Raw genomic sequence first — 24,660 nt, forward strand, 5'->3', positions numbered from 1 at the left:
CTCTGCAACAACAATATTTGGGGAAATATATCAAATGCAGCTCAGAAATACATTTGCTAAATTTTATGGAGATCGGTTCAGATTTGGATATAGCTCCCATATATAACTTCGTCCGATTTACCTTTCATTGTGCACCAAAAGTCTAATATTTGCCCAAATTGGATGAAATTTGGCACTTATGATCGTCCAGAAGAAGTCTAGAAGCTAGTATGTCAAATTTGGTGAAGATCGGTTCAGATATAGCTATAGATCCCATATATACTGTTCATAAGATTTGTCATATTTGTTACCCACAGCCGTAATATGCACTCCGTAACAACGAAATTCAGGAAATATATCAAATACAGCTCAGAAATATCTTTACCAAATTTTATCGAGATCAGTTCCGCTTTGGATATATCTCCCATACATTTTTTTATCCGATTTCAAATTAATTGTGCACCAAATGGACAATAAAAGTCCGAATAAAGATACAAATGCTTCGGCATATTTAATCCTATGAACTTTAAATTATTATTGTGATCATAGCATGTATGATTTAATTCTCTCATAAAAACGTTTAATTGTTATGCACAGCTCTACTAAATTAGCAAAGTGGTGTAGGGTATCATAAAGTCGGCCCCGCCCGACTTTCTTTACTGGTTTTCGCATATATTTGTTACACAAGCCCTTAATATATAATGGAAAGTAAAAGCTTTCGTGTGCATATCACTGACATAAAAATCCTTTGCTCCAAAAACCCAAATATTTGTCTACAAATTAGCAAGCGAGTGTGAAAAATATATGGTCTGTTATAGAAATTCACGAATGAAAATTTTTTACTGCAGGAACCGATTTTTCCTTTATGATATCAAAAAAAAAAAAGAAAAAACAAGTTAAACAAGTAAGAAAAGGCTATAGTCGTGCGGGGCCGACTATGTTATACCCTACAACACTACAATATGTTATGTTATGTCCAAATCCATATTGGAAGATTTCGCTTTTGAAATTAGGATTTTGACTAGGGATTTATGCATTTTATTTTATGTCCATTTTACAGGTAAATATAATCCAAAATGCTAGAATTCTTTCCTGTCCTTAATTCTCTTCACAGGCGTGTCGATTGGCTTCAATTATGTGATCGGAAAAACATTTCTGTTTTTGGTTAATTTGAACCCCTAAATATTTTGCAATCATCTCCAAAAGCAAGAAGCCCCTCTGTATCTCCAAATTTAGACTCATCTATCAGAAATTCGCCTTTTGTGTATTTCGGATATCGTCTGTAAGTAATGCTGGTACTTTTTCACACAAAATTTGTGGTCCATTGTACCCGCTGTCCTAACTCTAACTTTATGCTAGATTTCGTGTCCTTTGGTTTCTATTTGTGACATTTATAACGGCTGCAAAATCAGGAAAATTTTTAGTTGTTGGTCCATTTCAACCCCCTAATATGTTGCGGACATCTTTGGAAACAATAGGCCTAGCCCTTCCGAGCCCAAACTACCCTTATAAACATTTTCGTGAGGACGATAATTGCAATCTGTATATGATAACCCCAACCTGTGTTGTAAGGTGAAAAATATTACAAAATATTATAAGTCAAGTTAAAAAATCGCATGCGATAAAAAATATGAAAAAAATACAAAATACTACAAAATCTAAATTAGCATCTTTATTGGCATCTTTTTTTAGATTTTATACTTCTATGTCAAGAGGGCATTCTGAATTGACAAAATTTGTCAAAATCGGTCCAGCCATTCTTGAGATATAAGCATTCTAACTAACATCCCCTTCCTTTATATATACACATTGTATATATTTCACTATATATGTAACCGATATATTTACTATCGGCATCTACGTAACGGTCAGAATTGACCTGTTCGTCTATTTGTGATTTCGCCGGGATAAAAAATATTCGCGGTTTAATGGAAAATTTGACTTTTATTTAACACAAATGTTGTGACCTATTTCACGCACTAAATATTACCCTATGATCATCGAAATTGAAAGGTTTCTGCCCAGCCCTAAGCTCTAGCCCCATGCTTACGTCCGCTTTAATTGGACTATAATTGCGACCTGTAGAGCAACTGCAAAATCAGGAATTTGTTCAGCTTTTGGTCCATTTCAACCCCTAAATATTATGCGAACATCTCCAAAAGAAATAGGGTTCCATTCTGACCCTAGCCCCACCCCAATTCTAAATTTCGAACTTTGGAACGAATTTTGAAATAAAATCCTTAAAAAATTCTGTTAAAAATGCTGTTTTTAAAAATACCAAATATAGCCGTTATATTTACGACGTGGGCCTACATAGGCATTGCTTGTCATAAGTCATATTCAAATTCGAAACTAGAAATAAACGATGAATAATGTAGCTAAAATTAATCAAAATATCGTATATTGGGAGGTACCGTTATATCGGAGCTGTGCGAAGACCTGGACCAACATAGAAAATTTTCTGTCATTGGCTGCAGCATCCATTACGAACTTTAAATACGACATCTCAAACGATTTCGGTGGGTATTGTACCTAAGCTCGCCAAAATACCGAATATAGGGAGGTACTAGTATATGGGACCTATACAAGGACCTTGACCTGCATAGACAATTTTCTGTCACAGACTGTAGTTCTCATTACGAACTCTAAATACGTAATTTGAAACAATTCCGGTGAATAATGACGCTAAAATCATCTACATACCGAATATAGGGAGGTAGCATTATATGGGGGCTATACGAAGACGTGGACTTGCACAGACAATTTTCTGTCTTAGGCTGTAGTATCCATTACGAACTTCAAATATAAAATTTTAAACAATTTCGGTTAATAATGTCGCTTACATCATCAAAATGCCGATTATCGGGTGGTACCGTTGTATGGGGGGCTATATGAGACAGGCAGACAGACGGACATCGCTGAATCGCTGATCAAGAATATATATACTTTGATGGGTCTGACATGAGTATTTCTAGGAGTTACAAACGGAATGACAAAGTTAATATAACCTCCATAGTATGGTGGAGGGTATAAAAACACAAAAAGGGACTGTTAAGGCCTTTGGAATGTCGGCTGTTTTGTTAGTTTAGTCCTCCACATCCGTAATATTCCCTCCATAATAATGATATTCGGGAAAATATCAAATACAGCTCACAAATAACATTACCAAATTCTATCGAGATCGGTTCAGATTTGGATATACCAGTCATTTATATTTTTATCTATTTTCATGTTTATTGTGCAAAAAATGGTTAACATAAGTCTAAATTCAATTCGATTGGCGCACACGACCAAAAAGAAAATGTGTCAAATTTAGTGAAAATTGGTTCAGATATTGGTATACCTCTCATATATATTATTCATCCGATTTGCTTTTTTTGTCCCGCACAGTCATCATATGCACTCTAAAACAACGATATTTGGTGTCAGTTAACAGATACCTCTGATTATTAGGTATAGATACTGATTTGGATACCGCTCCAATAAATTTTTCATCTGCCCAAAGTGTACGGGGTGAGACCCATTCCCGGCGAAGCGCTTGCTTGAGGTGATCGATGCTTTCCAAAATACTTAGTTTGCGTTCTCGTTGTACCTATAGATGGCGTTTAATTTTCTTAAGCTTGTCTATGAAAATTTTTACCAAGTTCAACCTGTGTTTTAATCAATTAGTAATTAATTAGTGAACTTGTTTCTATAAATACAAACATTCCGGGCTACGATTAAGAATCGTATGCTCTTCTTCCAATTGTATTTAATTTGGTATATTATTTTATAGCAGATACACAAAACTGTCTTCTTCCCTACTCAACATTCTTCGAACGAAATTCAGAGACATATTTCTCTCAGCAATCGGAAAACGATTTCAAGTAACATTACATTTAAAATCATTACAGTTCATATTTTCGTTACTAAAATCAAAACACTAGGTAGTGGGTGTAAAATTATTTGGACACTTGGAAGCATAATGTTAACATTCAGAGAAAAATTTGCTGCAGAATAGAATGAAATTTTATATGTAGAATATTTTTGTAAATACTAAATAACCTTACCAAAATTTTTTACGGTAAATTTAACTTAGTAGAAATATAGCTAAAATAACAGCTATGTTTCGCCGGGCCAAACTTTGCCTTTGTCCTCCATCATTAGGAAAGTGGGTGCTATACGAAAACGTTGACAGATATAGCTCATCTCCGATCTTGACCTGCCTACAGTCAAATTACAGCTCTATTCTAAATCTTAACACTTTCAATATTCCAAAGTGTCCGCAATATTCCATATCGAAAGGTACCGTAATATTATGTTTTCAAAGAGATTTCGTTCTCACTGGGAACTTAGAAAGTAAGATTTGAGACAATTCCGTTGAATCGAGATAGGTTTAAATTTAGTAATATCTCCCATATATATGTATATTAAAAACAAGTAAGCAAAGGCTATAGTCGTGCGGAGACGACCATGTGATTCCCTACAACACTACAATATGTTAGAAGCCTCTTTATGTCCAAATCCATTTTGGAAGATTTCGCTCTTGAAATTATGTCACGGAGCACTGCCCAGATATTACCCTTAGCATTTCGACCAGGGACATTTGCCCAATATTTACGCACTCCGTTGTGCTGTTAGTTGTTTTGGTCATTCCACAGCTCAATACGATCCAATGGTCATAAAAAAATGCTAGACTTATTCCTTGTCCTTAGCTCCCTTCTAAGGCGTATCGATTGGCTTCAATTCTGTGATCAGGATTTTTTTTCAGTTTTTGGTTCATATGAACCCCTAAATATTTTGCGATCATCACCAAAAGCAAGAGGCCCCTATGTATCGCTAAATTTAGATTCATGTATATGTTTTGCTTGTCTACGATATTTGGCTATAGTATATAGTCGTATTTCCAGCTTTTCGGTAGAATGGAAATGTTCGTATTTTTTTCACACTAAAGTAGTGGTCTATTCAACCCGCTGTCCTATAATCTAACGTCATGCGAGATTTTGTGTCCATTGTGTCCTTTGATTTCTTTATTTGTGACCTTTATAACGGCTGCAAAATCAGGAACATTTCCAGTTGTTGGTACATTTCAACCCCTAAATATATTACTGACATCTTTGAAAACAATAGGGATAGCCCTTGTGAAAATTTTTGGGTGATAATTCCAATCTGTATATAATAACCCCAACCTGTGTTGTAAGGTGAAAAAAATATTAACTAGTAAAAAAGCTGTAAGTTCGGCCGGGCCAAACTTTTAATACCCTCCACCATTTGGTACAATTTTGGCAATTTCCAAAAAAAAAATAAATAAATAAAATCCGTTTAAAATTCTGTTAAAATCTTAAAAATACCGAATGCCTATACGACGATGTAGTCCTGCATAGGCAACTTTTGTCATAAGTTATAACAATATTTAAATGCGAAACTTGAAGAAAAATCTGTTTATAATGTAGCTAAAATCATCAAAATACCGAATATAGGGGGTACCGTTATATGGGGGCTATACGAAGGCGTGGACCTGCACAGACTATTTTCTGGTATGGTCTGAAGTATCTATTACGAACTTCACATGCGAAATTAGAAACAATCCCGGTAAATAATGTCGCTAAAATCATCAAAATACCGAATATCGGGGGTACGGTATATGGGGGCTATATGAAGAAGTAGACCTACATGGCCCATTTGCTGTTTCATGCTGCAGTATCTATTGCGAACTTCAAATACCAAATTTGGAACGATTCCGTTAAATAATGTCGCTAAAATCATCAAAATACCTAATATTGGGGGGTACCGTTATATCTGGGCTATATGAAGACGGGGACCTACATGGCTCATTTCTTGACTTAGGATGTAGTATCCATTACGAACTTCAAATTCCAAATTTGAAACGATTTCGGTAAATAATGTCGTTAAAATCATCAAAATACCGAATATCGGGGGGTATCGTTATATGGGGGCTATACGAAGACGTGGACCTGTACAGATAATTTTCTGTCTTAGGCTGTAGTATCCATTACGAACTTCAAATGCCAAATTGGAAACAATTCCGGTGAATAATGTCGCTAAAATCATCAAAATACCGAATATCAGGAGGTACCGTTATATGGGGGATATATGATAACTTGGACCTACATGGCCCATTTACGAACTTAACCTGCCTACTGGCAAAATATACATGTGTGCAAAATGTTAGCCTTCTATCTCAATTTGTTCGAGAGATAGCGTGATTACAACAGACAGACAGACAGACAGACGGACAGACAGACAGACACACAGACAGACAGACGGACATGGTTAAATCGTCTTAGAATTTTACGCTGATCAAGAATATATATACTTTGTTGGGTCTAACATGAGTATTTCGAGGAGTTACAAACGGAATGACAAAATTAATATACCCTCCATAGTTTGGTGGAGGGTATAAAAATGTATACTTCAATATTATAAGTCAAATTGAAAAAATCGCATGCGATAAAAAATATGAAAAAATAAAAAATGTCACAAAATACAAAAAAATCTATATTAACCAATGGTCCAGCCATTATTGAGATATAAGCATTCTAGCTAACATCCCCTTCCTTAGTATACATACATTGCATATATTTCGCCATATATATCCGATATGTTTACTATCAGCATCTACGTAACGGTCAGAATTTACCTGTTCGTCTACTTGTGATTTCACCGGCTTAAAAATATTCACGGTTTAATGGAAAATTTGACTTTTATTTAACATAAATGTTATTTTCGCCCACTGTATATTTCCCCACTAAATATTACCCGATGACCATCAAAATTTCAGCTCATTCCTAAGCTCTAGCCCCATGTTAATTATAGTACGCGTCGACTGGTCTATAATGGCGACCTGTGAGGAACTGCAAAATCAGGACATTTTTCAGTTTTTGGTCCATTTCAACCACTAAATATTTTGCGATCATCTCCAAAAACAAGAGGCTTCTATTCTGAAAATAATCTTACCTCCAGTTTCAATTTCGTGAAGATCGGGCCATAATCGCGACCTGTAGAGTGATTACAAATTAAGATGGACAGACGGACGGACGGACATACATAGCTAGATCGACTCAGCTCGGCGAGATAGGAAGAAGAGGTGTTACATAATTTTTGGCCCAATCAAACTTATAATACCCCCAACACATAGTGTTGTAGGGTATAAATATTTATTGGAACAATAGATATGCTAGACCGAGTTTCGCCAAATGGCAAAATTCGCTTGAATATGAAAAAAAATTATCCAAGGTATATGAAAATCTGAGCCGATCTCAATAAAATTTGGCAAAGGTATTTTCTAGATGTATCTGATCAAATCATGATATTAAATATCATTGTTGTGGAGTGCACATTACGCTTGTTTGGGACTTAAAACCCCAAATCGGATAAAACATATATATGGGACCTATATCCAAGTCTGCACCGATTTACATTTATATTTGAAATACTGGTTTCTTGGATGAATTCAGTCGTAATTTCCAAAATCAGTCCATTTGGGCTGATATTGGCCAATTGGTGCACAATAAACCTGATATCCGTTAAAGATATGGGAGCTATATCCTAATCTGAACCGATCTCGATAAAATTTGACAGAGGTATTTGCGACCAGTATCTGATGTCCGGTATATCTGAAAAAATGTCAATAGGGTTCGCCCTTGGGCCAAACAAATATCGTTTGGAAAATTTCATATCAAACGGATAATAAATGCGACCTGTATTTTGTTTGCAAAAATACATGGACAGACGGACGGACTGACATGCATAAATCGACTCAGAAAATGATTCTATGAAAATGCTCAATAGTAAATATAGGTCTATCTAGTTTCCTTCTCTCTGTTACAAGCAAATGCACAAAGACATAATACCCATACCACTATATGATGTAGAGTATTAACATTTAGGTTGGATTCAGAATCTAACAAAAAATGGATCTGGTTTTCCCTCTGAGACAACATCTATAAATTTTAATGAACTTGATTTGAATTGAAGAGAATTTTATAACTAAATTGTGTCAATTAATGTAGTATGCATCCATTGTAGTGCCTGGAGCTAATCTCTGGAATCGATTTCAAGGTCCCATGACCTATGATACCGAATTGTGTGACCAAAACTATTTCATAATTTATAATATATTTATTTTTTGAAAATATTTATCTTTGCATCTAAAATTTATAATAACAGTCGTTCATTATTTTCGTTCACATTTTCTGGAAACCTCATTCAAGCTTCAAAACTCCAGAGACTATTAGCGATTTTACTTTACGACTTTCGTACATTTACCCTTATGAGGATTAATTTTATATCCAGTGATTCAATATCATTTGTTTTTGGTCAAGGTTCTGTGAGGCTTCAACGGCTAATGAACAATAATGACTAATGTTAATAACAAAGATGTACTCCCGACTTAAGCAATTGTATATATTGTTTCAAGAACGCCTAAATCTTTTCCAATTTTGTCAAAATTGACGTAGAAAATATTTAATTTTTTTAATATTCTCGGCATACTGTTAGTAATAAAATAGACCCATAATGTTTTATTGGAAACTAATATGAAATTAAATTGAAATGAAAAAGCACGCACGTACACACGCATTAAAAAAACATGTTTGGAGTGGCAAAGAAATGGTTCGACTTATTCCGCAAGCATGACTAATTTCACTGAACCGGTTGAGAGGTAAACAGCTGGGCCCAGATGCAAAATTGAAGTTCACTTTTTAGAGCAAAATTATTATGACGTATTGGCATATTTGCAATGAGTGCGACACATGGCTATGTGGGACATAAGACTTCCTGATTCGCTATTATTGGGGATTTTGTTTTTGTCTCAGAATTATGCAATTTTGCTATAAAAATATGGAGATTTGATGTTTACAAATCAGAATAGATTCTGCGTTCTACCAAGCAACACAGTTTAGTTTTCTCTGTAGACACTTGTCAATCAATAAAATCAACTTTTTTTAACTAAAATGAAAGTAAGTTGAAAATAATATTTTTAATACCACAATTAAATAATATTTTATTAGCTTGTTTCTCTTTCGAGACGAGCTAAATGATCTGAAATTTGCAGTAAATAAGACAAAACTCAATAATTTATTGTATTTTCCTTTGTTTTTTAGGTATCCGCTGCTATTTTGTCAACCTTGGCCTTGGGTTTGGGAGCCCAAGCATCCGTGCTGCCCTTGGTAACCGAAGTTGCTGGTAGTGGTCTTTCGTACACAGCCGTCTCCACACCAGTTGTAGCTTCACCTTGGGCGCCATGGGGCCACCATTCTGTTGTAGCTGCTCATGTTGCTCCACCAGCTGCTGTGGAGGTACATGCTCCTGCTGTTGTTGCCGCCCCTGCTCCAGCCGCTGTGGCTGTCCATGCTGCTCCTAGCGTTGCTGTTCATGCTCCAGTTGTGGTGCCCGCTGCTGAAGGTACTTATGTGGCCAAAACCCGTGGTGCTGTTCACACCGCTCCCCTGTCGGGTCATGTAAATTCTGTTGCCAATATTAATTTGGCTCCCGCTCCTGGTACCCTCTAAATGATGTGACATGGATAAAATTTGAATATTTTTCATTTTAAATTAAATAAACAATGCTTAGAAAAAACATGTTATTTGGCATTCTGTTTGACAATGAAGATGTTATGATAAGTAAAAGTCGTTTTAGTTCAAGATATCAGAAAGATATAAATATTTCTGTAGAATAAGAGAAGATAACATATCTTTTAATGGAAACTAAAGGATTCTCCTACAAAAGAAGTTATTTTTCCCAAAAAATTGTCGAATGTTTATTTCACAAGTTACGACGTTAGAATAAAAACAAATAAAAAAGCAGCTAAGTTCGTCCGGGCTTTTAATGCCCTCCACAATTTTTAAGGATTTGAAAACCGTTATATGGGCCCTATATGAACACGTGGTCCTGCAAAAGTAATTTTTGTCATACGAGCTTTAAATACGAAATTTAAAACAATTCTGGCCAATATCATCAAATCATAAAACTTAAAACAATTCCGATGAATAATGTCGCTTATATCATCAAAATACCGAATATATGTGGGATATACGAAAGCGTGGACAATGGTTTCCAAGAACTATCTTATTATTAAATAACAATTAAAAAATCACCCAAGTTCAGCCGGGCCGGACTTGAAGAAGAAACTTGAAAATTAAAAAAAAACAAGTAAGCAACGGCTACAGTCGAGCGAGGCCGACCGTTGAATACCCTACAACACTATAATAAACGATACTGTTTATATAGTCGAGATACTCGAAAGAATTCCACAAGATATTGTGACAAATAATGAAAGAAAACCATCAGGTTTCGTTCTCTAATTTTCGAATAATAGCAACTTAAACTAATTTGCTCATTTCCAATTTATTGGTAGATGTTGCACGTAAATAGTCTTTCTAGATCCAAAGACTTATAATCTCTCAGAAGTGGCAAAAGATTATCATTTATTATTGGTTTTTGACTGAAACGCATCTAAATGAGATACAGACATTTGACTATATTATTCCACAAAATCAGTCAGTAGTGCGTCTTTCCTGTTTTTGTGAATTCTCCAAAGAATCACTGGAATGGACATTTTCGTATTTTGTCTACAAAAGTTGGCAAACTCATTCACACATTGAATATTTTTGGATGGCCATCCAGAACTGCTTGGCTTTTGCAATGTCTGGTAACCCCCATTCAAATGTGCGTGAGGATCGGGCGATAATTACGACCTGCTGACAATTTTGCAGTTTTTTGGTCCATTTCAACCCATAAATATATTGCGATCTCCTCTTTAAAAAGAGTAGGCATCTATTTTGACCCTCATCTTATACCCATGCAAAATTTCGTAAGGATCGGGCCACAAATGCGATATATATATGATATCCTGATATCCTAACTACTTAGTTTTGTTAGCTGTAGAAATATTACCAAATGTTTAATTCAAAATGAAAATATGCCAAAAATATGACAAAATTGAAAAAAAAATTGAGAAAATGTGACAAAACCAATGTTTTCATCTTTGGAGAGAAATTTTTATGCGATTTTTTTAGACGTTTTTTGTTTCCTGCCAAGAGGCCATTCTGAATTAATGAGAACTGTCGAAATCAGTTCAGCCGTTCTCGACATATAAGAGATCTTTCAAGCATATCTTCTTTGATAGACATATATATCGCACATATTTTGCTATATATCCGATTTGTTGGATGTTAACATCAATGTAAAGATCAGAAGTAACCTTGTGATGGCTTTCTGATTTCGCCGGGATTTAAAATATTCACGGTTTAATGAAAAATGTTGAATATTTTCAACACAAAAGATATGGTCTATTTTACCCGCTAAATATTATCCGATGACCACCCTAATTGGTAGGCTTCTTCCCCGCCCTAAACTCTAGCTACATACGAAATTCCGCGTCGATTGGTCTATAATTGCGACCTGAATAGCTACTGCAAAATCCGATATTTTTTCAGTATTTAGTCCATTTCAACCCATAAACGTTTGGCGATCATCTCCAAAAGAAATAGGCTTCTATTCTGACACTAACCCCACCACATTTTAAATTTCGTGAAGATCGGACCATAATTGCGACCTGTAGAGTGATTACAAATTAACATGGACAGACGGACAGACGGACGGACGGACATACATAGCTAGATCGACTCAGCTCGGCGAGCTAGGAAGATCCATATATACTTTCCTATATGGGAAACCAATATTTCGAGGTGTTACATAAATTCTGGCCCAATCAAACTTATAATACCCCCAACACATAGTGTTGTAGGGTATAAAAATCGTAGAAAAATAATGTTTTAAATAAACCCGTTATATGGGGGCTATACAAAAACGTGGACTTGCATACGCTATTTTTTATTATACGCTGTAGTACCTATTACGAACTTTAAATATGAAAATTGAAACAATTCCGGTACAAAATATAGCTAAAATCATAAAAATATCCAATATTGGTAGGTACCGTTGCAATATGGTACTATTTTGCTAATTTTAAACGCTACTGTTTTTCAAACATTCTACCCGCTTTGTCCAATTTTAGCATATTCTTTCCAACACTTCCGCCGATATCTCACGAATCAATGTTGCACGTTGTCTTCCAATGTGTCATTTGAAGCGGGCTTGTCCGTTCCTACAAAAAAGGAGTTAATTCGCACGATCTAGACGGTCAATTCACCGCTCTCGCACGTGAAATGAAATGTTCACCGAACTCGCTTCTCAAAAAGTCCATTGTCACGCGTGATGTGCGGCATGTGGCACCGTCTTGCTGGAACCACTTCAAGCTCTTGCATTTTGGAAAAACAAAATTGAAGCTCTCATCCAATTATGCCACCAGCCCAAAAATCACACAAAACTATGACTTTTTCTGTGTTGGGGGAGTTACAATTTCGAATGGGCCAAAAATTATGCAACACCTCGAAACATTGGTCCTGTGCATATGAATATTTATATGGATCTGTTTATACCCCGAGCTAAGTCGATCTAGCTATGTGAGTCTGTCCGTCCGTCTGTCCGTCCGTCTATGTCCACGCTAGAAGTCACAATTATATGCAAATGACCGATCCTCGCTAAATTGAAAATGGAGGTGGGTGGGAGAATAGAAGCTTATTGTTTTTGGAGAATCGCAAACATTTTACGGGATTGTTATGGATCAAAACAGACAATTTTCCTGACACAGACTACAATTATAAATAAATCGGCGGAATTTTACATGGAATTGGAGTTCAAGGCTGGGCAGAAGCCTACCTATTTGGTTGATTATCGAACAATATTAAGCGGGTAAAATAGACCATAACTTTTATGTAAAACTATGGTGGATATATTAATTTTGTCATTCCGTTTGTGCAGGTCCACGACTTCATATAGCCCCCATATAACGGTACCTCTCTATATCCGGTATTTTGATGATTTTAGCGACATTATTCACCGGAATTGTTTCAAATTTGGTATTTGAAGTTCGTAATGGATACTACAGCCTATGACAGAAAATTGTCTATGCAGGTCCACGTCTTCGTATAGCCCTCATATAACGGTACCTTCCGATATTGGGTATTTTGATGATTTTAGCATCATTATTCACCGGAATTGTTTCAAATTACGTATTTAAAGTTCGTAATGGAAACTACAGTCTGTGACAGAAAATTGTCTTTGCAGTTCCAGGTCTTCGTATAGGCCCTGATACAACGGTACCTCCCAATATTCGGTATTTTGATGGTTTTAGCGTCACTATTCACTGTAGTAATTTCAAATTGCGCATTTAGAGTTTGTAATGGGAACCACAGTCTGTGACAGAAAATTGTCTATGCAGGTCCAGGTCTTCGTATAGGCTCCATATATATCAGTACCACCCTATATTCGGTATTTTGACGATTTTAGGTACAATACTCACCGAAATTGTTTGAGATGTCGTATTTGAAGTTAGTAATGGAAGCATCAGCCTGTGACAGAAAATTGTCCAGGTCTTCGTATAGCTCCGATACAACGGTACCTCCCTATATACGGAATTTGATGATTTTAGCTACATTATTCACCGTTTATTTCAAGTTTCGAATTTGAAATGGTAATGGCTAATGACAAACGTCGTACAGGGCTATATACTGTATTTTTAAGAAGTTGACAGAAATTTTGGTGAATGTTATCTTTTTCGAAAATTTGCAAATTCGTTCCAAATGGTGGAGGGTGTTCAAAGTTCGGTCCGGCCGATCGACTTTTTTATTTGTTTCAATTTGACTTAGAATTTTAATTCGTAAATTTTGTTAAGTCTTTCAACACCCAACAACACTATGTGTTGAGGGTATTATATACTGGACTCAATTATTTTCTGATCCTCACGAAACTCCGCATGTTCTTGAAGACGTATACTTAGGGTTTTTCCTAATATTGCAGTCGCTCTACAATGCACAATTGAAAACAACAAATTTCGTGTGAAATTGTTTTAGTACACGATTCCAAGGTCAAATAACAAACGTAACATTTGTGCATGGTTGTATAGAATTATTTCAACAACGGATTCTCCCAAAATGAAATTGTACCAATGGGGCTTTCAACATATAATAGTGTTGTAGGGTATCACATGGTCGTCCCTGCGCCTCTATAACCTTTGCTTACTGGCCGATCTTCGTTCCAAAATCCAAAATTGGAAGTCCAAATCCATATTGGTAGATTTCGCTTTTGAAATTAGGATTTTGACTATATTTATTCACACGTTCGGGCTTTTAGTTGCTGTGGTCCATTTAACAGCTAAATATAATTCAATGGTCATCCAAAATGCTAGAATTCTTCCCTGTCCTTATCTCTCTTCACAGGCGTGTCGATTGGCTTCAATTGTGTGATCGGAAAAACATTTCTGTTTTTGGTTAATTTGAACCCTAAATATTTTGCAATCATCTCCAGAAGCAAAAGCCCCTCTGTATCTCCAAATTTAGACTCACCTGTATGATTTGCTTGTCTACGATATTTGGCTATATTCGTCAACGAAATCAGCATAAAAGAGCCAGAAGTTCTCCTTTTGTGTATTTCGAATATCGCCTGTAAGTAATGTTGGTATTTTTTCACACAAAAGTAGTGGTCCATTCTATCCTCTGTCCTAACTCTAACTTCATGCGAGATCTCGTGTTTTTTGGTTTCTATTTGTGACCTTTATAACGGCTGCAAAATCAAGAATATTTTTAATTGTTGGTCCATCTAAATATATTGCGGACATCTTTGAACACGATAGACCTAGCCCTTCTGAACTTATCCCTACCCTTGTGAAAATTTATATATACATTGTATATATTTCGCTATATATATCCGATGTTTTTACTATCGGCATCTACGTAACGGTCAGAATTGATCTGTTCGTCTATTTGTGATTTCGCCGGCATTAAAAATATTCGCGGTTTAATGGAAAATTTGACTTTTATTTAACACAAATGCTATGGTCTATTTCAACCACTAAATATTACCCGATGACCATCAAAATTGGAAGGCTTCTGCCCAGCCCAAAGCTCTAGCCCCATGCTGACTTTCGCTTCGATTGGTCTATAATTGTGACCTGTAGAGCAACTGCAAAATCAGGATTTTTTTTCAGTTTCAAAAGAAATAGGGTTCTATTCTGAGCGTAACCCCACCTACATTTTAAATTTCGTGAAGATCGGGTCATAATTGCGACCTGTAGAGTGATTACAAATAAACATGGACAGACGGTCAGGCCGACATACATAGCTAGATCGACTCAGCTCGGCGAGATAGGAAGATCCATATATACTTTCCTATGTGGGAAATCAATATTTCATGGTGTTACATAATTTTTGGTCCAATCAAACTTATAATACCCCCAACACAAAGTGTTGTAGGGTATAAAAACATTGAGTTAGCTTTAATACCCTACACGTTAGAGTAAAGGAAACATTTTTATATAATAGTAACTGAATTCCAGCGTGTTTCACTTTAAACTTCGTATACCAGTACGACCCTTTGCAATTAAACTTATCAGAAACCCATAAAGTGAGTTAGGCCGTTATATGGGGCCATACCTAAAAAAGAACCTCTATAGACAATTTTATACTTCAAGTATCGTCGTCTATCAATTCTTCTAAAATACCAAATTTGAAACAATTATGTGGGTAAATGTGACTAGGTTTATCAAAATACGGAATATCGGTGGGTATCGCGATATTCGCGCTATGGGAAAACGTGGAATTAAATATTCAATGTTCTGCCATCGGGTTAGAACCAATTAAGAAATACAAATACCAATTTTTATCAAAATATCGAATATTGGCAGGTACCGGTATATGGGGGCTATATCAACAAATAACAATTTTTAGACAAATCCATGAAAAAAGTGACGAAAATCATCAAAATTCCGAATATCGGGAGGTGCCATTATATGGGGACTATACCAAAACGTGGACCGATATATATCATTTTCAATACCAACCATCCAAGATACAATACAAATTGTTCTGCTAAATTGACGCTCTACGTCAAATAATGTGGGCTGTATGATGTGATTTCAACAGACGGACAAACACACGGAATTTTTTGCGGATTATGAATATATACATTTTATGGGGTCTACAATTAATATTTAGGGATGTTACAAACGGAATGACAAGATTAATATACCCTCCTTTGAAAATTTCCGGATTAAAACTGTGATCTGTATTAAAATGGGGAAAAATGCGTTGGATTTCGCGTTAGCGATGCATAAATGTGGGAACCATATAGTCCAGCTTTTGCATTTCAAATATGTTTATATCCTACACCACATAGTGGTCAGGGTATTATGTTTTCGTTTGTAACATGGAGAAGGAAACGAGATAGACTCATAGTTTCTTTTGAGGATCCTCAAACCCTATTGAAATTCGTGAGAATCGGTCAAAATTTATATAAAGCTCCCATATATATCTTCGACCGATTTCCCGTTTATTGTGCACTAAATGGTTAATATCAGTCCAAATTGAGTTATTTTGAAGATTTCGACCTAATTGAACCTAGAAGCAAGTACTTAAAATTTGATGAAAATCGATTTCAGATATAACTATGACTCCCATATATGTTTCATCTAATTTGGTGTTTAAGTCTCTCGCTTTCGTATTATGCACTCTACAACAAAGATATCATTGCCAAATTTTATCGAGATCGGCTCACATTTGAGTCGAACGCATATTGTAATATAAACCATGGCTATTTGAGTAACACGGCATACAAAGACTTTTATGTAGAATCGTGTATCACAAAGCAAATACACTTATGGAAGTATACTTCTACGAAGAATACGTCATTTCGACTTACATATATTTCCTTGGTACCATATTGTCAAAATAATTTCTTGCCCATTTTTCCTTTGACTCTTTCATCAAGTGATTGCTTTATTCGATAACATTAATGAATACGTGTGCTATGATAAAACTAAAAGAATGAAGTGCAAGATGATGGTTGTTGAGTATCTGTTCGGGTAAATTCAATCCGCAAGAGATTTAGAGAGTTCCAGGAGCTGGAGCAAGATTAACATTAGCAACCGATTGCAAATGACCATCCAAAGGAGCAGTGTGGACGGCACCACGAATTTTTGCCACATAAGTACCAGGACGGGCACCAAGAACGGGAGCAGAAACGGCAACACTAGGAACACCCCAAGGACCCCATGCACCCCAGTGACCAGCTACAACAGGTCCCGAGACAGCAGTGTATGAAAGGCCACCACCAACAACTTCTGGTACTCCCCATGGCAGAACATATGACTGGGCACCCAAGGCCAAGGCCAAAGTGAACAAAGTTGTGACAGCGAACTGAGGAGAAACCAAAATAGGATATTAGAGGTTATTACTCAAAATTTGTAATCCAACTTACTTTCATGTTGTTAAAGAAGACTGTGTTTCTTGCTGCTGATGGCTTGAACTCAAGTTCTGATCTGATTTAACTCCATGAAAGCGAAATTGTTTTATATCCATCGGTGAGCTCTGCTAAGTCCGCAAATTGCTTTAGGGTTGGGACCATTATCTCTCTGTTACATGAGTGTATTCATCGTGTTTTCTATTTGCGTCTGTAATCTATAGAAAATCATTTATTTTTATTTTCTTGTACTATTTATGCGTCAATTAAAGACCTGCCCGCAGATTGCAGTTGCCGGATGTTTGACTGACACCCATCCCTCCAGCCACGGTGTGAAATATGAATTAAAAATTATTAGCTTTACAAATGCTCATATTGAGATTGTACATATGTACAAAATTGATTTCTATAATTACACATCCGCAGTTTGTAATTTCAAATGTTGATCTAATTACTAATATGAGTTCTGCACCTTAGTTGTGGGAAGTTTAGTGCGGCGAACCAGCAAAAGAGAAAAATAATAAAGACTATTAACCGTTCGAAAATTATTGAATGTGTAATAAAATTAAAGGGTTTTTATATAATGGAAAGAATTGGAAATATGTCAGCGTAAATGTATCTTTATAACCTCCACCATACATAGTATGGAGGATGTATTAAGCTCACCATCCCGTTTATAACTCATCGCAATAATAATTTTAGACCTAACAAAGTACATATATATTCTTGATCAGCGTAAAATTCTAAGGCGATTTAGCCCTGCCCGTCCGTCCGTCTGTTGTCAAAACGAATTAAGATAGGAAGCTTAAATTTTGAACAGATCAGTCTTTTGTCTGCTGGCGGGTCAAGCACGAAGATGGGCTATATTTGTGCACCATATCGTATATCCCCTTTATAACACTACTCCCGATATTCGGTATTTTGATGATTTTAGACAAATTGTTCAATAAAATTGTCTGAAAATCCACACAAGGAGTTCTTTGTGAGTACCTTACCCCAAGGAAGAGAATAGGTCCACGTTTAAGTATTTGATCATTTTAGCCACATTCTTCATTGGAATTGTCTGAAATTCTGCACAAGGATTTCTTTGTGGGTACTTTGCCCCCTGAAAGAGAATTGTCTGTATGGGTCTACGATATCGCATATCCCCCCATATAACGGTACCTCCCGATATTAGGTATTTTGATGATTGTACCCAAATTTTTCAATGAAATTATCTGAAAATCAACACAAATGAGTTCCGTCTTAGGAAGAGAATTGTCTATATAGGTGCACAATATCGAATAGCCCAATACAACGGTACCCCTCGATATTCGCTATTTTGACGATTTTAACAGCACTTGTTATCGGAATTGTTTCAAATTTCGTAATTAAAGTTCGTAATGGGTACTACAGCCTATGACAAAAATTTGCGCATGCAGATTCATGTCTTCGTACAGACTCCATTTAATGATATCTCCCGATATTCGGTATTCTGATGATTTTATGGACATTATTCACCGGAACTGTTTCAAATTTCGTATGTAGATTTCGTAATGGGTACTACAACCTATGACAGAAATTTTTTTATATTGCACCACGTCTTCATATAGCCCACATATAAGGTTCACCATATCGTATATTTTAGTGATTTTTTTATCGGAATTGTTTTAAATTTCGTATTTAAATTTCGTAAAGGGTTCTACAGCCTATGAAAAAAATTGCAGGTTCGTATAGCCCCCATATAACGATACATCCTGATATTCGGTATTTTGAAGATTTTAAGAACATTATTGACGGGAATTGTTTGAAATTTCGGGTTTGAAGCTCGTAGTAGGTAATACAACCAATGATGGAAAATTGTCTATGTGTATCCAGATCGTCATATAGTTTGATGATACATTTTTTACCGGAATTGTTTCAAATTTCATATTGAAAAACCAGTAAGGAAAGGTCAAAAGTCAGACGGGGCCGACTATATGATACCGTACACAACTATGCGTATTTTATAAAGCTCTCTTAACAAAAAATTATATTGGGAATTTAATTGAAGAAGATCATACCAACTATGATGCAAATAACATATTTATCGGAGCAATAGATAAACCGGACCGAGATTCACGAAATGGAAAAATTCGGTTGAATATGAAAGATCTATCCACTACGGGATGACATTACATGTATGGTGTTCAATAGCAGTAATTTCGAATGAAGATGCATGTCGAAGGCATATAAAAATCTGAGCCGATCTCGATAAATTTTAGCAGAGGTACTTTCGAGCCGAAATCATTAAGAATATATATGGGAGCTATATCCTAATCTGATCCGGTCTCGATAAAATTTTACAAAGGTATTTTCGAGATCCATAAGTTATTTACTGCCAAATATCAATCTTGTGGAGTGCATATTACGCATGTGAGGGAATTTAAACCCCAAATCGAAAAAAAACATATATGGGAGCAATAGCTATATCTGAACCGATTTTCACCAAATTTAATGTACTTGCTTCTAGACTTAATTCGGTCGGATATGCTACAATGCAGGTCATTTGGATTGATATTGGCCATTTGGTGCACAATTAAAACGACATCGGCCAAAAATATATGGGAGCTATATCCAAATCTTAACCGATCTTGACAAAATTTGATACACTTATTTCAGAGCTGTATTTGGTATTTGGTTCCAAAGATCATTGTTGTGGATTGCATATTACGCATGTGATGGACTTTAACCCCCAAATCGGATAAAAAATATAAATGGAAGCTATACCTATATCTGAACCGATTTACATTGAAATTTGGAATACTGGTTTCTAGGATGAATTCAGTCGAAATTGCCAAAATTCAGTAGATTTGGGCTGATATTATCTATTTATTACACAATAACCCTGATCGATAAAATTTGACAGAGGTATTTTCGAGATCCATAAGAACTACAACAAAGTCAAACCGAAGGTGCATATTATTAGTTAACCTCTTTGGCAATTAAACACGATCATTTTGTTTGTTTACAAACTGCTGGACAACGAATGTTTTCTCATCGGAGAAACCCAAAATCGCCAGTTCACAACTTTCGGCCAAGCGAAGCAACTCTGTAGCTCTTTTGATTATATTTTTTCCGTTGCGGTGTAAGTTCATTCACTTTTTGGAATTTCAATGTATTTAATCCGAGCTCATTTTTCAATATTTGCCGAATGGAATATTGCGATATGTTCAGCTCACAAGCCATTTTTCGGCCACTGCGACGCGGGTTTCGATCAAGTCGCTTCTTTACTTTTCGAACCATTTCTGCTGATGTTGCTGTTTTCTTCCGTCCACTTCCTTGACCAGTATCACTGTAACGAGCGATGGTACTAGACACAAACGATTTATTCACATTTAAATGATGGAGTGTTCTAACGATAGCCACTTGTAGTTCTCCAGCCATATATAAAGAAATCACACTATCACGCTTGAATTCCATCACGAATTACTTTTTTCTGGAAAACTCTCACCAAAATGCTTTTGTACGCTTGTAAACAACATAATGAGCTGTCACTGGAATAATTTTAACAGCTGTCGGACGAGTGGCTTAGAAGTGACAGCAGTCTGAAGTTGGTTGCAGTTTCTTCCTCTCACCTGTGTATGGGTGCTATAGCTACATCTGAACCGATTGTCACCAAATTGAACGTTCTTGCTTCTAGACTAAATTCGGTTGGATGTGCTAAAATTCAGGTCATTTGGACTGATATTGGTCATTTGATGCACAATTAACACGAAATCGGTTGAAGGTGGGAGCTATATCTAAATGTAAAACAATTCTCACCAATTGTCCTTGGGCCAAACGAATATTGTGTGCAAAGTTTCATCTCAATCGGATGATAAATTTTGTTTACAAAGATGGACTGACATGCATAAATCAACTCAGAAAGTGATTCTATGGAGATCCTCAAAAGGATCTATGTGTCTATCTCGCTTCCTTCTCCATGTTACAAACAAATGCACAAAGACATAATACCCTTACCACTATGTGGTGTAGGGTATAAAAAGTGTATATGGACGTCTTCCTATAGCCCCGGTATTTTTCGACGGAATTTTTTGGACATTTTTCAGGTTCCTTCAAAATGGTGGAGAATATTAAAAGCTCGAGCCGGCAGAACTTAGATGCTTTTTTACTTGTTTTTGATATTTTCTGCCTCAATTGAAAATTTTTGTTATTTTCATGCATCAATTACAAGATAAACAGTACACCAGTATGTTAAATTAGTTGAGTTGCCCGTAACAGATAAACGTTTACATTGTAAAGTGATTCTGGTAATATAGTCACCCGGCCCGACTTCTTCCATTTCTTTTCTGATTTTATGAGAGCCTTAGCTATTCTAAATTTTAGCCCTTTGTTGAGGAGGTATCGGAAATTGTAAGTCGCTAAGTCACAATAGATCTAATGTTATTAAAAATTCCCTCAATACGGTGTCCATTTGTTGGACCATTAAAATTCCATTAAATAAATAAGAATGTTCATAGAAATAAATGAAATGCATACCATTCTTGCACTGACTAATTTTACGTATCCGTCACCATTCCATTTCGTTACACAATTCCGTCAATTGTTGCAATGACATGTATAAACTCCACCAACACCAGCAGAATTAAGATTTCATAAATGTCATAATTAAAATGTTTGAATGATTTTTTACGCTCGACCGCCTCATTTTCTTTGCGCGAGAAATGAGTAGGAACGGCTGTATGACGATTGGTATGCCAGGTGTGACACTTTCGCACTGTTCTAATTTCATTATAAAAATGCGAGGACAGTAATGCAAGAAATCAGATTACTATCTGCACTTGCCGATAAAACTCAATCAAACTATTTCAGTTTTCTTACCGGAATACCAAAACCAAATTCAGCAACATGAAAGTGAGTATTAGGGACAATGGACACAAGAAATTGTCGGTTTGATTTTGTAAATATAAATCTCTTAATTTTTTCAGTTCTTCTTGGCTATCATTGCATCCTTGGCTTTGGTCATGGGAGTTCAATCCTTCGTATTGCCCTATGGCGTTCCCCAAGTAGTCGGTGGTGGTCTCTCATATACTGCCGTATCATCTCCCTACTTCCCCTATGCTGCTCATGGTCTCGGTGTATATGGCCCTAGTGTTGCAGTCCACGCTCCCGTTGTTGTTCCAGGTGTCCAGGGAACCTATGTTGCCAAGACACGCGGCGCTGTTCACACTGCTCCATTGGAGGGACACCTGAACTCTGTGGCCAATGTTAATGTGGCTCCTGCACCCGGAACTCTGTAAAATATTTGTGGAATGTAATGCAAATAGGTGGTATTTTAAGATTATCAACGAAACGATTTTATAATTATAGAATTTAAATTAATAAAAAATTTGCAAATCAAAATAAAATTTGGCTGTTTTTAGCGTAAGAAAAGATATACAGGGTGAGATAAAAAAAACTGCAACAAAGTCAAACTCCATAATTTTTACATTTTTTTAATTCAATTCAAAGAAAGTAAAAAATATCGGAAATAGCATCACATTTTAGAATAAGTTTAGATTTGTTCGAATTGGTCACCTTTGGCACGAATTATGGCGGCCAATGAAGCCGTCACACGGTGTCCAAATGTTGCTCTGCGGTATTTTGGCCCATTCCCGGCGAAGCGCTTGCTTGAGGTGATCGATACTTTGGTATTTATTGGTGCCAATCTTGCTATCCAAAATACTCCAGACCCAATAGTCAAAAGGATTGGTATCCGGAGATTTTGGTGGCCATTGTGCGCTAGAAATGAAGTGAGGAACCTCATTTTGTAACCATTCTTAGGTGGCGCGTGCTGAGTGCGATGGTGCTGAGTCCTGGTGGAATGTCCAAGGTATGCGGCACCCTCTAGAATATGTTTGCGATAATATTCGGTATTTATTCTGATGCCATGGTCGATTAAAACGAGCGAAGAGCGACCATCGGCTGTAATGGCGGCCCACACCATTACCATGGCCGGCGCTTGAGTTCTGGTGGGCAACCGAAGCTGCACATTTTCAGCTGACCTCTATGGCAAGTAAAGGCGATCATTTTGTTTGTTTACAAACTGCTGGACAACGAATGTTTTCTCATCGGAGAAAAACAAATTCGGCAGTTCACCACTTTCGGCCAAGCGGTGTAAGTTCTTGCACTTTTTGGAATTTCAATGGCTAACTCCGAGCTAATTTTTCAATATTTGCCGAATGGAATATTGTGATATGTTCAGCTTACGAGCCATTTTTGGGCCACTGCGACGCGGCTTTTTCTAAAGATTTTATAAAATTAAAAACTCCAGTTATTTTTATACCAAAAAAAAAAAGAAAAAAATAAATAAAATAAATAACGTAATTAGAATTCAGTAGAAAAATGGTGGCATGTCATAACGTCCAGGGTCATAATGTTATGCATAAGGGTCATAATGTTAATACATTGTGACACTTTTGCCAACGTCATAATGTCCATGGACCTTATGACACATTAAAACTAAAAAAATATGGTATAAAAGTATTTATTCTAATTAATAATTTTATTGATGACATTTATACCCTGCAACACTATGTGTTGGGGGTATTATAATATTGATTGGCCCAAAAATTATGTAACACCACGAAATATCGCCGAGCTGAGTCGATCTAGCTATGTATGTCCGTCCGTCCGTCTGTCCGTCTGTCCATGTTAATTTGTAATAACTCTACAGGTAGCAATTATGGCCCGATCTTCACGAAATTTAGAATCGAGGTGGGGCTAGGGTCAGAATAGAACCCTATTTCTTTTGGAAATGATCGCAAAATATTTAGGGGTTGAAATGGACCAAAAACTGAAAAATTCCTGAATTTACAGTTGCTCTATAGGTCGCAATTATAGACCAATCAAAGCGGAAATTAGCATGCGGCTAGAGCTCAGGGCTGGGCAGAAGCCTTCCAATTTTGATGGTCATCGGGTAATATTTAGTGGTTGAAATAGACCATAGCATTTGTGTTAAATAAAAGTCAAATTTTCCATTAAACCGCGAATATTTTTAATGCCGGCGAAATCACAAATAGACGAACAGATCAATTCTGACCGTTACGTAGATGCCGATAGTAAATATAGTATTGCAAATATCGTCCGATCCTCAGGAAAATTTTCACATGGGTAGGGTTGGGCTCAGAAGAGCTAGGCCTATTGTTTTCAAAGATGTCCGCAATATATTAGGGGTTTAAATGGATTAACAACAAAAAATTTTCCTGATTTTGCAGCCGTTATAAAGGTCACATATAGGAACCAAAGGATACGAAATCTCACATAAAGTTAAAGTTTAGGACAGCGGGTACAATGGGACACAAATTTTGTATGAAAAAATACCAGCATTACTTACAGGCGATATCCGAAATACACAAAAGGCGAACTTTTGGCTTTTTTATG

General features: G+C 36.3%; 3 protein-coding genes across 4 annotated transcripts; 2 read left to right on the forward strand and 1 right to left on the reverse strand.

The window, feature by feature from the left end:
• The first annotated feature begins 8,830 nt into the window (after positions 1–8,830).
• On the forward strand, positions 8,831–9,546 carry LOC131806729 (adult cuticle protein 1-like). Its single transcript, XM_059131362.1, has 2 exons — positions 8,831–8,939; positions 9,084–9,546. The coding sequence occupies exons 1-2, from the start codon at positions 8,934–8,936 to the stop codon at positions 9,489–9,491; spliced, it is 414 nt and encodes a 137-aa protein (XP_058987345.1). The 5' UTR covers positions 8,831–8,933; the 3' UTR covers positions 9,492–9,546.
• A 7,256-nt stretch (positions 9,547–16,802) lies between these two features.
• Positions 16,803–17,451, reverse strand: LOC131806724 (adult cuticle protein 1-like). Its single transcript, XM_059131357.1, has 2 exons — positions 17,296–17,451; positions 16,803–17,234 (listed from the first exon to the last, which is right to left on the reverse strand). Exons 1-2 carry the CDS (start codon positions 17,299–17,301, stop codon positions 16,923–16,925), a joined length of 318 nt encoding a protein of 105 aa, XP_058987340.1. The 5' UTR covers positions 17,302–17,451; the 3' UTR covers positions 16,803–16,922.
• Positions 17,452–22,029: 4,578 nt separating this feature from the next.
• On the forward strand, positions 22,030–22,667 carry LOC131806728 (adult cuticle protein 1-like). 2 transcript variants are annotated; one of them, XM_059131361.1, is made up of 3 exons: positions 22,030–22,152; positions 22,227–22,304; positions 22,335–22,667. In XM_059131361.1, the coding sequence occupies exons 1-3, from the start codon at positions 22,147–22,149 to the stop codon at positions 22,536–22,538; spliced, it is 288 nt and encodes a 95-aa protein (XP_058987344.1). In that variant the 5' UTR covers positions 22,030–22,146; the 3' UTR covers positions 22,539–22,667. The 2 variants fall into 2 exon arrangements, with proteins under 2 accessions (XP_058987344.1, XP_058987343.1); XM_059131360.1 differs by having other exon boundaries at positions 22,033–22,152; positions 22,227–22,607.
• The last annotated feature ends 1,993 nt before the right edge of the window (positions 22,668–24,660 follow it).

This window comes from Musca domestica, unplaced genomic scaffold, assembly GCF_030504385.1.
Source record: "Musca domestica strain aabys unplaced genomic scaffold, Musca_domestica.polishedcontigs.V.1.1 85, whole genome shotgun sequence".
NCBI classification, from domain to species: domain Eukaryota; kingdom Metazoa; phylum Arthropoda; class Insecta; order Diptera; family Muscidae; genus Musca; species Musca domestica.